Source organism: Tenebrio molitor, chromosome 1 (assembly GCF_963966145.1).
Source record: "Tenebrio molitor chromosome 1, icTenMoli1.1, whole genome shotgun sequence".
Classification (NCBI taxonomy): Eukaryota; Metazoa; Arthropoda; class Insecta; order Coleoptera; family Tenebrionidae; genus Tenebrio; species Tenebrio molitor.
The window spans coordinates 2105201-2120556 of NC_091046.1; the positions used below are offsets into that span (position 1 = coordinate 2105201).

At 37.1% G+C, this 15356-nt stretch overlaps 1 protein-coding gene and 1 non-coding gene across 5 annotated transcripts in view; both read left to right on the plus strand.

Annotated features, from left to right (window-relative positions):
• Positions 1–5296: 5296 nt before the first annotated feature.
• TRNAI-AAU (transfer RNA isoleucine (anticodon AAU)) lies at positions 5297–5370 on the plus strand. Its single transcript has one exon. It is a non-coding gene; the product is annotated as a tRNA-Ile (tRNA).
• A 3881-nt stretch (positions 5371–9251) lies between these two features.
• The window catches only part of Fhos (Formin homology 2 domain containing), a 59434-nt gene continuing 53329 nt past the window's right edge, over positions 9252–15356 (plus strand). For all 4 annotated transcript variants that reach the window (XM_069061120.1, XM_069061110.1, XM_069061139.1 and 1 more), the window contains exon 1: positions 9252–9522. In XM_069061120.1, the coding sequence (XP_068917221.1) occupies positions 9502–9522 (21 nt within the window). In that variant the 5' untranslated portion in view covers positions 9252–9501. The remainder of the gene's footprint in view (positions 9523–15356) is intronic.

Genomic DNA, 15356 nt, shown 5'->3' on the forward strand with positions numbered 1-15356 from the left:
AGACTAGTGCCGCTTGACGGAATGAAATTTAAAAAATCTCCCGTTTTGCAAGGGTGAACATGTTGTAGATCCGAAAATACCACCCTGGGGCACACCCGGTAATATTCGGAACGATTTCCTCATACTTCCTCATGACTGGACGTTTGGAATTTGTCCCCACTACGATCTTTCATTATTTTCGATTTACACAGTGGAAATATTTCAAATATTTTGATGGCGTTGATTCAAAATCAAAATATTCTTCCGAGGTTTTTTTAAGCGTTTCAGAGTGGTATTTGGAAAGCAGCTTTTGTTTTGTTACTGATCTAGCAGCTTCTTCTGGATAGCTCTCCGTTTTATAGTAACATTCTCGCCATTCAGTCTTAGTGTACAGATTCAATATTATTTCTTCTGAAAACTTGGTACGAGTAGAACTCCAGCTGAAAAAAGTCTTTGGGAACTAGGATTAGTATTAGTACAAGAACGTAAAATGTGGAAAAATAGTTTAAACATGGTTTGGTATACATATTTTTACGGTATACTGGGTCGTAAACATCTGTTTATTTGTCTCTGTCTCTACGTGTAAAGAGTTTCATTACGGGCTAGCTCGGTAAAAAATTTTTGCGGGGAGTAGAATCAGTATTGTGCTAATAAATTTATTTCGGTGAATATGTACCGCAAGAGTTTCTCATATTTGACAGAAAAATGTATTTTGTTCTACTACAATTTTTTATTGTTCTCATTTTGAAAATGAATAATATCTTTTAAATAATTGGTGCTAGCTTCCATCTTGGCGTAGCAGTATGTATCGGGTATTCATTTAAATTTCCCGTCAAAGTTGGCATCGAAGAGTCGATTGTGAACGCACCACGGATTACTGATCAAGGATTAGTTGTTTAAATCTAACCTCACTTTTTGCGTTGTTTGTGTTTTTAATCTTCAGACTGACGAGTGGTGCGTTCACAATCGCCTCTTCAACGCTAACTTTGACGGGAAATTTAAATGAACACCCGATACATTAAAAAGTAGATGTTTTGGTGAAAATGGACGTATTTTGCAGATTTTACCGTAGATACTTCACGATTGTCTTCTTTGGTTTTTTATTTTGTTGTATTCTCACTTTATTGTCAAAGAATAGAACATTGTCTTTTGGAAGTTAAAGAAGTTTCTACATAAATTTCAAAGATTTTCTTGTAACATTCTTGCCAAGATAATTTTTTTATTGTTGAAATTGTAATTCTAATATCGTAATGATATTCTAATATCAATCGTGAATGTTGGGTAGTGATGCATAATTTTTTTGATGGTGGTGCAGAAAGTTTATACTAGATACCTAAAGTTTCAAATTTAGTTTTGTGTCTTTTGCGTTTTTTCGTAATGATTTTCCAGTGCTGATAGCGTTTAACACGAATCAACAGTTGAAAAAATTTGCAATTTGTGACAAAGAAAAAATTAATCGAAAAATATAAAAAAAAAATTCAAATTCCTTTATTTTTTATTTTTCCTGTGACATACATTATGAATGGAACTGGTTAGAATCACAATAATAATGATAATTATAAGCTGAACGGATATATAGTTTACTATTATACGAGTTTAACAATACGTTGTATTATCACATGAGTGTGTTTAAAGCACGACGAGCGTAGCGAGAAGTGCTTTAACGGAACTAATGTGATAATACGTCTGATTAAATGAGTATAATATACTATTTTATCTACTTTGCTTTACTAATCCCTGAAATTTCGGCTGCTCAAGCTTTCATATTAGACTAGGGAGTTTCGCGTGAGTTGGTAATAGACATTTTTCACAAAAATGTAAGGTTATATTTACTAAATTTACTTCGTAGCTTCATTCAGTATCTTGACGTCTGACGTCAAATGACTGATGTTACCAATATAACAAAAGCTAAAAGTTACCGAAAACAGTTTAATAATATGCTTCATTATTAAACTGTTTTCGGTATTAATGAGCCCATTTGTAACTCAAAATGGATAAAAATATTTATACGTGAACAAGAACAACTGGTTTTTAGGAAGGTTTTAAATTTGTTTTTGGAGTACCACTTTCTCTTTCATAAAAAAAATCATAGCCAACTTGATGAACTTTTCATTTGAACACCCGTTACTTTGGCATGCCATTTCTTCTGAATCATCTACTGAAGTTTTATTCGTGTTTCAAAAAAAGATGTAACTTGTATATTTTTGTCTATGAAGTATTAGAAAAAAAATTTCACAGTTTATCTGTTTATTTTTGTGCCATTTGAAAAACCCGAAGTATGAATATTATTGATAGGTCAGAATGATGTCCGCACTTGATGAAATATTCCTCAACCAGCAATAAATTCTTTCGCTAACTTATTATTTTTCTTACATTTGGACCAGTAAAGTTTTTTACATCGGTTTTTTTTTTTAGTTTCTGCATAACGAAATTAGTTTTTATTGTCGATAATTTAGATCAACAGAAGGATTTTTTTGGATACTGCAGGTCTAATTCTGTTTTGTCAAAATATTTACTCCTTCCTCCTACATCTCCGCTTTCGCTATATTTTACCATCAACCTGTTTACAACAGAAAGATTCCAGATTTTAGAGACGCGACGAAACACTCTTTGACAACAGAAGAATTCGCTCCTTCAAAATGTAATCAAATCAACAATTTCTAACGCTTCTGTATAGCAAATACACACGTCGTAAAATATTCTAACCGGGGTTATTTGTCAGGAAAGTACAAACAGAATATTTATGTTATACACAGTGAAAATGTTAATTTATCAAGCTGGTGTGTGTTTATTTTCTAATTTTAACAAAAGTCAGCGACATATTTAGAGCAAAGAGATGAAATGTATTCCTTGTGTTGTGGCATAATCCTGTCATCAACCCCAGCTAGAGACGGCATGTTTTACAGATTTATTTATCGTGATTATTTTCATCTCAACAATTCACCAGAGCAGAATTTTGGAAATATCTTAACCTGGTTACTTAACAAGTTATTTTTACACTTCATCTCGCCACAAATACTTTAAATATATCCCGACCGAAAGAAATTTCAGTTGAGACCGGCATCTTCGGCATTTCTTGTTTATTGTTCGTAGTCTAGAGGCCCACAAATTTTTAAGTCTGTTGGCAGAGTTTCGCTCCGAACGAAACTTAAGCCTCTGGGTATTTTGGAAGCGACGGAAATGACTAAAAAGGAGAAGAATTTGCAAATCATTCTAATAAGGTTTCAAAAATAGTGTGATAATATATGAAATCGGTCCAAATAATTTTTTATCGACGACAAAGTTAGGTGGTTTTCGAGTGAGGAGGCGAAAAACTTGCGAAATGTGTTTTTTATTGGACCGTGCTGACGCCCACACTGCAGATCAAAATTCTATCTTTTAAGTATCGCGTTTATGACTTACACTTTTCTAGATGTAAAGTTTCGTTCCAAGTTCAACAAAAATAGAAGCGCGCCTTTAGAATGAATCGAACGAGCGAAATCATCTCAGGACTATAAACACCGCCTCCTCATCCAACTTTCCAACTGGGGTGTCATCGAAAAGAAGCTCGAGCGTCATCGTGCCACCTAATCCCGCTGACTTCGATCCAATCGATCTCGCTTGGTTCGCGTTCGTGATCCTATCGATCGGCAATCAATCGGTCTCGATTTGATGAGCCGGAATGCATAGTGAGCGCGAGTCGATCCCTGCCGAGCCTGTCCGAAGTTATATTTGTGCTAGACCGTGCCGACGCTGGCGTCGCGTAGCTCAGATTACCTGTAGAGGGGCGTCGTCCTTTTATAGACACGGCGTCCATATTCGACGGCGGAGGCGACGCCGTTCGCCTACCTGGCGGAACCGTTCCTCGACGGTGCCGGAGGCGGCGAGCGGAAGATGCGGCGAGAGCGATCGACGACGGTTTCCGAAAAAAAAAATAAAAATCATTGGCCAATGGGAAATAAGATTCCTGGGGGACGCCGCCTCCCATTGGCCGTCAAAAATAGCGAATTATTTGTTTTTCTAGAAAAATTTCGAGTAGGTGCATCGTTCACGTGGAATTTGATAATTTTCTGGATTATTTTGGGTACCGGGTGTCGCCAATTAATCAAAAATGGTCCGTTTCGGAACATATCGACGCAGCTAGCTGTTCCATCGTTGTTTTTCTTCTAATTTCTTCTTTTTTCTACTCGATTAAACCGATAATTTGTCGCTTGATTAGGAGGCTCGACGAGGCCCGGAGGATCCAGTGGCGTCCGGGTCGTGCCCCTCTTTCGACAAAACTTTTCTAGTTTCGCTTGCGAAATGCGTGAAAATCCGCGGTCTGAAAATGGCCGAAGCATCCACCATTTCCTGATGGTCGAATCTTAGTTTGAGAGTTTGGCGAGGAGCCAACACCCACCTTGGTTAAAATATTTAGGTTATGACTCAAATGTTTTCGCTCGGGGAGGACTTTACTTAAAATTCGAGGATGATCGAAATCGGTCGGCTTTCGGCATTAGTCGAAACGAGACGTCGTGGGCCCCCACACGGAAACAAATTCGAATCACTTCTTTTTATTTAATCTCGATTCTTATTAATCGAAAATGAGAAATACATTCTAAAATTGAGCAATGACAGTTGCTCCGTTTAAAAACAATTCCAAAGTCTGATTAACATTTGTGCGTAATGCCAGAATTGAATTTATTAGTATCATTATTACTGAGAATTACCGTGAATCAGATATTCTAAGAAAGTTCTCGTAAGTGGAACAAATGTATTTTAAAAATGCTTCTGGTGTGAAATGTCCACCATATGCAATGTTTCATTTTATTTATAATCTCTTGACTTAGTAGGTCTCGGAAATAATTGAACTGAATCGTTATTAGCGCCTCTGTTATCTATTTTTCGAACTATCGCTCGATGTAGACATCTGTAAAATCTGACCGGTTTGTTTTTATATACAGCGTGATCAAGAGAGACTGAATCTCTTGGTAACAATGAAAATTTGAATGATTTTGGTACCACTGTGATCTAAACGCATTTCCGGTTGTCAGCTTTGACAGGCAAATTTGAAATTTACCATCAAAGGTTCATTTTTCAGGGCATGTTTCCCCAAAGACATTTTTTTTATGTCGCGTTAAGTTAAAACATCCGGTCAGCGCCAAAGAGACAAAAAACACCAATTTTTTCAATTGTTTCATTGCCAACAGACTCAGTAATTATTGATAATACGGGCTGTATGATGTAGTAGTTTCGGAAATATTTATAGATCTTAATAGGATACGGCGACGAGCGACGAGCTTCAAAATCTATTTCAAATGAGGGATAATCTCGAAAAGTCGAGAACCGCTGTACATGTGGCCCATTAGCTCAGTTGGTTAGAGCGTCGTGCTAATAACGCGAAGGTCGCGGGTTCGATCCCCTCATGGGCCAAGTTTTTTTTTCTTCCAATTTGTCACCGAATTTACGTCAAGGAAGTTCATTCTCATCGTGTTATAAAACCAATTTTGCGGGGAAGTTACCAATTCGGAATTTTTGGTTCATTACATCACAGCCAAGCGCGCGCGTATTTTGGGTTGCCTACGCTAACGGAACATATAAAAATGCATTCAGATTCAACATTTATAATGTTGGAGCTAATGCAACAAATTTCAACAACACTGAGACTGAGGAGTAAAGAAAAATATTTGGGCAATGACCGAATTGAAATCAGCGTAATTGCCTTGTGTATAGGTATAAGAAACGATAAAATTTGTTAAGAAGTACAGGGTCATTATATTATAAATTATCGTATTGTATTGTAATCGAAGCAAGCCATGCCCATGTTATGAAATTTTTGCCGCCTCACGGTGAACTGTTAATTTTTCTTACTGTCAGTGTAATTTTTTAGGTGAAAAGTGCGGTAATCAGAATTCTACATATTTATTTATTTTTAAATTAACGATTGAATCTAAGAATATTGAGTTGTTTTGCAACCAATTTAACTCCTGTGTGTGACCGGCGTGTGGAGACCTTCTTGCACTGAAAAGACGCAGAGGTTGGAAGTCTTCAAGTACAGCTGAAGGCTACATTGAAGATTGTGTCGAAAACAAGATTCAATTAGCAAGAAAAATTCTTCATGGCTTCACAAGTAAAGAATTTTCGAAACCAACGACCTGAATGTGTAATCAAGAAGACAAGGAAAATTAGGGATATGAAAATTTTCATAACGCTAATGTCACGGCAAGTCCGCTAATGTTATTTCATTGCAGCGACGACGAAGGCCGACTACAAGAGCTGTATGAGTTTCCAGAAAGTGCCAGCATCTTGTCTTCAACTTCTGTTTACATAAAAATTATTGTAATAATAAATGGTTAATTTTCAATAAATTTACTTACCGTTCTAGAACACCAAAATTACTTAACGTCTTGGAAACAAGCAAATAGAGTACGATCGCGCAAAAAAATTATATTAAATCAAATTAAGTTAATGTGTGCACCATAAACATGCACGACATTACCTAAAATTAATGTAATCTTGCACAGGGTCATTATAAATTATTGTAGTCCAAGTTGGCGTAAAAACTGAATGTAAAATTTATGGTTGCCGCTCCATAGTCCATATAAAAAAAACGATGAATAGTGCATACACACCGTTCACACAGAGAAGTTAAATTGGTTGCATAACAACTCAATATTTTTAGATTCAATCGTTAATTTAGTAAAAAAATAAAATTCTCATCACCGCACTTTTCACCTAAAAAATAACCCTGACAATGACAAAAATTGACAGTTCACAGTGAGGCGGCAAAAATTTCATAACATGGGCATGGCTTGCTTCGACTAGAATAATTTATAATGACCCCGTATTTTGGGTATTATTAAATAAAATAAACAAAACACTGTCAGTTGTCAGAGCAAAGTCATCAGCAATTGTCAATACATGCGCCATTGTGATAAAAACAGACCACTTGGTTTGATTTGTAGCTAAATTATTAGTTGCCTAACTTAACGTAGTTATTAAAACCACCAACCAAATCAACACATCAAAAATGTAGATTGAATAATAAATACAATAGAATGCAAAATATCAAATCCTTTATTGATGTTTAATCGACGGTGCGATCAACAATTACTTAGGTAAGGGCGGCTATGACTTTGACTGTCAGATTTTTCGTATCTTTGCTAACTCAGCTAATGAACGTCAAACAACTGGCACTATGAATAAAATTTTAACGCAAAAATGGTTTTTACTTCAGAACATAAAAAAGGATTAATCATTGAATCTTACTTTCGTAATGGTATTTTCAATAACGAACAATGGACATATAAGCGCTGTTGCCTGTTTGACCGACTTTTGGCAAAAATTTCCAAATTTAAGTTAAAACCGATATATGCAACCAAAAATACTTCCGTGCATTCTAGACATCTGTGGACATTCGTCCAAAATCTCAAAGCCTTCTATGATCTAAGTAATTGTTGATCGCACTGTAGAAACAATTTGCTTAATTAAAAAAATATATGATTTTCAGAAAAGGCTTCAAAATCTAAAATATGATTATCTATAGAAAAAAATACATATGTGCCAAGGTAAAATACGTAAATAGATAATAGTATATTGTATATAAGCAAACGAGTGTGAAATCGAATTTTCAACACGTGGTATACACGATATTTTTCCGACGACCACAAAAAAAACCGCTAATATTCGGCATCCCTTCAAACTTCAAATATTATTCGACAGAGCTGCGGACAAAATAATTATGCCGTTGCGCGGAGATAGACATCGTTAATCACCGGCCCGTGTACAATATAAAAACACACAGCTGTCGGCCAATCAGATTTCTCAAATTTTTCATTGTACACGGTTAGGCTGTTCGTTCGTGTTCGTGTTGAAATCGTTTGCAATTTTAAATTTTCACTAAGGAAAAATCGTGTGAAATGTGCCATATTTCACAGTGGTCGTCTGAAAAAGTGCATTACAATTTTTTGTAATTGTTACCAATTACTGAAGGAAGATTATTTTTTTGTTAAATTGAATAACTTCACAAGGTATCCTCTATTTTTAATATAAACAGGGAAGCCTCACAGGGGACTTGAGATCCTAAATTTGTTAGGCTTAAAAAATCAGGCTATTTTGTAGAAATTTTGATTGATTTTTTTAGGAAAATGGGTAGTTTTGGAAAGGACTGTTTTTCTTAGCTGGTTTTCTGGTTTTTTGAGGGTTCTGTTAAAAGTTGCTTTTATGCTGAGCAAACGGGTATAAAAATCGTGCCATTTTGTTTAAAAATGCATTTGGAAAACTCTGCGTTAGAACATGGCAACATATCTAACTACATACTTTCGTTAATATAATTTTTTATTTTTACGACACCGTTCTAAAAATGTTTTTATTTAAAATTCGTTGAACCGGAGCACCCAAACCAAGATTAATCGCTCCGACCGGCGCGGTGTCTGGCTTAGGATTTTCACGGCCGTGTGTGCGGAAATTCGCGATTGTTGATGTAAGAAAATGCGAGAAAAAAAAATTGTAAGACGGCCAACAGCTCCCCGGGCATAAATTAAAATGGGTGTTTTTCTTTTGCGTTTTTGGGTTGACTGACCGTGACAAGATGAATGGTGTCGGGTGGGTTTTATGGTCTCGAAATGTGCACAAAATGGCAATCATTAAACTCTTTGATTTTTTTTGCGCGGTTTGTATGGCCGCAATCCTGTTTGAGGATGTCTGGTCTGGCGGCGGCGACACGCGTTCCTCGAAATCAACGCAACAAATTAAAAATATTCATAAAACACAAGAACTACTTATTGCAGTGTAAAAGTCGCATACTTGAAAAATGAACCATGAAAGTGTCATCTGAGTAACGTGTCCATAATATAGAATTTTTTTTTTAAGTAGGAAGTTTACATGCGCGAGCGCAACCTATAACGAACCGTCGATTTAAATCTATCGTCAAGTTGGCGTTGAAGAGTCGATTGTGAACGCACCACTCGTCAGTCTGCAGAGTAAAAACATAAACAACGCAAAAAGTGAGGTTAGATTTTTTAAACAGTTGATTCGTGATGCGTTCACAATCGACTCTTCAACGCCTGCTTTGAGGATAAATTTAAAGGAACACCCGGTATTTCGGGGCCCATCGCGTTTGTTTTTTTTTTCAGTTTGGTTTTGAATCTTCGAGGGTCGCCGCAACAATCCACTAATCCTCAATTACGCCTGATGGGACTTTTGTACAAATTAAACAATTTGTTCTTTAAATAGTCGGCTCGTGCCGGCTCGGCCGTTCTCGGTCGTGCTCGCCGCGACGCCGAGGGCGCTTAGCGCCGGAATCCAACGCTCAAGTTAGTGGTTAGAATAGAGCGAGAAGGTTATAATAAATTCTATTTGGTCCGCGCTAGTTTTTTCAATTGGTTTGACCATTTTCGTTGGGTGTTTGTGTCGGTTTGTTGGCGCGTCGACGTTTCGTCCGGCGACACCGTCCAGTTCCAATTTTCGCTAAATTCGGCTCAGACCGATGTAAACTTGACCGGATTTTCGAAACTGGTGACTAATTAATATGCTGAAAGTGAAGTGGTGATCTATTTTCAAATTATGAGCGGCTACAGAAACTACGTAAGTGTGCATTGTTTGTGCGAACGGTGGTGGGGTGGGAATTTTGAGGCTTTTCGCCGACATTGAGATGCTAATATTGTTCGGTAATAAATATATCAGTTACATAAAGTCGGATTCTTGGCTCGGAAACGACCGACAGGCGGTTTTGGTTCGTATTTTTTTGTTTCTCAAATTTTCCAAATGTTGCGAGTTGGGGGAAATCACTTTGGGATGTTGTTGGTGGAAGGCGTTGCTGTGATCAGCTGTTTAATAAAAGAGTGCCAACTGGGAGGTCACAGTGTCGTGGAGATTTCGCAATGTAATTGTTGATTTGATAAAATCGAAAAGACGTAAAAACGAATTCTAGAACCAAAATATTTCCAAACAGAACAAGTGTGTTACTAGCACCATGTTTTACCTTTTTTTTTGGATAAAATTTCGTATTTTTGGAATTTTGAGTTAATAAAGAGGATGTCAGTATACTTTTTCTCAGTAATAAACAAACTTGTATTTTGTTGACCATAGAAAGAATTTAATAAACTGGAAGGGGTCGTTATCTTACAAACTGCAAAAAAGAAAAAAGAAAAACTGGATAAACGATGAATCAGATGAACGAAGATACGATACCTACAAAGAAGACAAAAAAAAACACACAAAAGAATAAAAAGCAGGAAATTAAATCTAAATGATGAAAAAAATTGAAGGAATAATGAGTATAAAACAGAAAAACAATATAAAAGAAGTGTAGAATGGAAGAGGAGAATGAGGTAATAAAGAGTTGAAATCAATGAAATACATTAAGAATATGAAAAAGCAAATAACAAAAGACTAAAATGAAAATAATAATTTATAAGAAAAAATCCGAGAATGCGCTAGGGTTTATAATAATAAATAATAATAAAAGCATACGTGATGAAAAGGTGACTAAAAAGATTTAGCATTTAGCAGAGAAGACGAAAACTGGAAAATAGGCAAAAATGCAATGAAGTCCTATGAAATATAGCAAAAAAACATCCTTGAAAGAGAAATAAAAATATACAAAGAAAAAAATAGCGCTAAAATTAACAAACAAAAAGAAAAAATGAATGAATGTTATCATTGTAGGCTTGAAAAATATAAATGTCATCAGTATTCTTGTAAAAAGGGGGCACGGCGTCAAGGCCGGATTTACGCGTTTGCCCCCAGCGGTTTTTTGGTTTTGATACGTTGTGGATCACAGCACTTCTGGAAAATATAAATTTGTTTATCTTAAAACAAATGAAAGAGTTCACCAATTAAAATTTTGCAATAGATTTTGTTCGATTATATTATTTGATACCGGTTGATTAGAATAAGATCTAACAAAAATAGGGATAACTACAGCTTTAAAATGAAATATTCTCCAATCATGCAATTTCTTGATGGACATGAAAAATTGTAGATCAAGTTTTAAAGAAAATGGTAAAATACTAATCAAGTTATAGTAAAGAAACTTTTGGTAGTGCAAGATCAGGATCAAGGACAATACAAAACCAGAAATGGAGGTTCACTTTAAAAAGAATTTTGAAAAGAGCTTTTTTCAGAACCAGTATTTGGGTGTCAGCTGTCACTGAAGAACAACAAGATTGTTTGCCTAATTTTTCATCTTAAATAAAAAAGCATTGAGTGTTGAAAAGATTTTGAATTTTTTACTGAATCTAGACACTGCGTACGTCTTCATTTTATTTCAAGTGAAATATAAATTCGTACCGGTTTCAGCCCACTCATCTGCTATTTTCAAGGTGCAACTCGCCCAAAATAATGTATTTCGAATTTATAAAATACTTTTCCCACATAATTCGGGGACATCGCGACTTTAAACATAACAACACCACCAACAACAAACAAGTGATCGTTGCAAAGTACCAGTGGAAAGATTGACGGGTCCATTATGCACTCGATCGGCAAATCACAACAAAGCCTTTGGTACAAGACGATTTGAATAATTTTGTCACCTTATTACCGAAAATAAAATGCCGCAGTAATTTTAAAATACATAAATATCCCGCTCTAAAAGCCCAGCTCACTAGACCGGACCGCAAAATACGCTTTTTAACAATCTATTTTTTTACTGTACTAACTAGACATACCGTCACATAATCACTCACGGCAGCAACCCACGATTATCATTCGTTTCAGAAATAGAATTTTCAGCTTGGCCGGTTGACGGATTCGTGAAAAAAAAATAGGTTTCGTTCCCTTCTGGTGCTATTTTTCAAAAATATCTCTAGATTGTCGTCTCAGTTTGGTCCACCCCGTGTCGTCTCGACAAATGAATAACAGCCACAATTACGATCTACTAAGACTTCCTTCCAGCAGCCAACCCCCCAATAGCTCACGTCACGTGTCGGGCAATAAAGACTCATCCACGTAACGCATGTGTCGGCACGACTTTCTCGACGCACTTTCCCTCCCAGAATATGATAATGCGCCTTCGACACCTTCATCCCATCGAGTTATTTCGAGCCGGCGGTACCTCTTTCGATTCTCTCAACAGATGCAACAGCCTTCATCGTCGATCGCTTTTCGATCGAAGGGCACAGAGACCGACGAGATCAAAGCCCACGATTATTTTAAGGAATGGAGTTAGCAGAGTGTCACATCCGAAGCGGCCACACATACTTCGGTGTCTGTACAAATAGGAGAAACATAAATAACTTCCTCAGGGCGAGAGTGCGAACGCGAATTAATCGACGAGTCTGGAGGATGTTGTAATGTTTGGTGCGGGTCTACGATCGGGAAGGGTCCCCGTTGATGGATTTACAAGATCTCACGGCGGAAAATTGAAAAAATACGAATTGGGAGTGTCGCAGGTCCCAAGAGTGACCCTTGCGGCAAGCCCTGTTTGCACCAAGGCATCTTTCCAGTCCAGTTGTGGATCAAGAAAATTAATCAAATTGAAGAAATTAACGCCCGATGCGGGAAATTGCATTATTTTTATTTTAACAAACGCAGAAACTGAAAACTAGAAAATCAGATCTCTTGGCAACCAGTTTTCCAAAAAGTCTTTGATCTCAAAAAAAATGCAATTTATTTTTGTTACTCCCTGTCCCAAAATACTTGTCACATTTAGCCTGAGAAGCTTGTCCCGAAATAGTTGTCACATTGTGTAAAAATTTGGAAACTAAAGCAAATACGTCCTAATTTGTTTAAAACTTGTTTCGACAGAAAGAATTAGTTCTTGTACGGTTCTTGTATATGTTTGATGTTGCAAAGATTAAATTACATTAAAGAATCCCAGATCTAATACATTTAGGTCAGGGCTGTCAGGTGGTTGACATTTTAGTTTTAAATTCCATCCATCCCTAATAGCTTCTGCTTTCATTTTTTAACTTCTTGTTTGTTAATAGAATCAACAGGTTTTGTCACTGGCACGATTTTTTGAATTCCTTTTGACAGGTTCTGTTTTTCCATCAAAATATTTCTTCTTTTGTACATCCCATCTTGATCTAGCTGCCGCCGACATAAATCTTCTACTTTTGCATTCTTGGTCTAATGCAATGTGGTATAATCGTGCAGTTTTTGTGATGTAAAACCTCTTTTCATCTATGTGGACTTGGTTCAGCATCCCATTGAAAATTCCGTAAGGTTGTAAATGTCCAAGGCAAAAACGCAACCTTTCAGGTTTGTTTTGATCCGTTCGGAGTGGTTTTACTGTAGAAGATATTCTTCAAAATGTCTCGCCTCTCTTAAGAATGCTATGAAGAGTGGTTCTTGGAATATCTATGGCCCACAATAGGCCACGAAGTGGAACATTCGGCAATGTTTCTAAATTCGGTGAAGAATTTTTCTTGTTCCTTCCACATCTCCCAAACTTTAGAGCATCCACATTGTAGCATGCACTGCCAGCAGCTTTTGATGATTTGTGCGTTCAGGAAGTTTTGCAAGACTTTGGCAATAAATTCGATCTCTTCGACAACTGTTTTAATGGTGGATTTATCTATTCGAGGGATCCTTGGTCTATTATTGTCAAGTGCAGGTTGTTACTCTTTCGTTCCTGGTCGAGGAGCTATTTTTAAAACCTTTTTCAGCGAGACCCGGTCCATTAGGCAATAATCGTACCGGTCCATCGGCGAATCCCACTCGGGAATATTTATTCATTTTCGTACGGACGCTATCGAAAAAGAAATCGCACGTAGGTACACTCGCTTTCGTTATTAACCGGACAGAAATGTGAATTCACACGAGAAGATAAAGACCGAACAGGCGAGCATTAAAATATCATTTTTAATGGATTCATGTATCACTCTGCGCTATTATCTCTTCCTCTGTGGTATTTTTAGTTGCTTAACTGGTTCTATTTTTGCGGAACTTCTTTGAGAAAAATTACATCAGAAATAGCGTGTTCTGCTCGTAAATTCGTTCCGTCCTTCTAAAGTTCCACTCTCTTAAAATTACGAAAACGAAGAATTAACGATGCGCTTGTGGCGGCGATTATCTCGTATCTGTCACATTTATATTTTTTGTCGCATTTGTGCATCTATATCTTTCATATTCGAGTTCTTTATCGCCTCGTCGATTTATGCACGAATCAAAGAACTGAAATAAACCGCTCCCGGACACTAAAAAACACAGATGCAGTGTGTGGCCTCGCAGTATCTTGTTGATACGTGACATGCCAAGGATTTTTTTGTTGAAACCAAACAAAACTGCAGTCTGGATCTAAACTGTACCGTCACAACTTGACATTTTCTCGTGTATTTAATTTTTTCAATTAATCAGAGAATGTTTGTTTTATCATGTTGGATCACGTAAACTATCTCCGACATCCGAAAAAATTGCACCATGTCTCAGTTTACGTAACCTAAATATCCCAGAACAGAACACCGCCAACACAGTTCTTGTTGTGGCAGCCCTGGCGCGAGTACCAGATCCGATCAAATCGCGGAGAGGTCGCCCAATATACGGAAATAGTACTGTTTAGGCCCCGCAGGAAAACAGGTTAATGATTGTAAAATCCAGGAAGTCTATAAATGCGCTCCGATGAAAACGCGATCTGGACGAATTTTCCGCAAGATTTGAGGAGAAATGTTTGCGAAAATCGTTCGTTTTCCAGACTTATTACAATCAGTGTTATTATTATTGTTGTCTGCGGCCGGTGGAAATTCGAGCCGACGCAAACGCCGGAAAGCTATAATTACCTCAGAGATAATGAATCCAATATGTAAAATCTCCCATCTCTAAAGAAAGCTTATAAAACTGTCAACCGAGTTTACTTTTCTCGCTAAGTAATCTACGGCCGAGGTTATTTTTAAGTGACGCCCTCTATTGACTGCAAACACATTTTCGGAATTGTTTCTCGCGTCTGTGGACAAGAGGAATCTTGTAAGGACGGCGGAAAGCTGTCGAGCTTTTGCGGTCGCTCTGTATATCCCGGGGGACGTCTGGACAAAGTGTAGAGACGTCGCGCGTCATCCAAATGGAAATAGAGAAATGAAATAGAGCGTCTGGCAGTTGACCAAGACGAAATAAATAATATTCGTAAAATGTCGAACGATTGTTTAATCGACAAGTTTCTCGATGCTGACGGAATGATCGAAACGAATCTCGCTCGTGCGCTCGATGCAGAGGCGAGGTTTGGGAAAAATAAGAAAATGAGATCTGTTGGTACAGCTGGATGAACAGATGACGCCTGTTAACGAGCGCAGCCTTGGCTTTCACCAAGAAAAAATCTAAAACACGAGCGAGAGATTTTTGGAAATCAAACCACAACAAATCCGAGATTCGAAATACATTTTTTTTTCACTGCCGCATACCACTATCGCCTCTATTTTTACGGCACAATAAAACCGTGAACCCCACACTCTATAAAATCTAAATATACCGCGTTATTATTT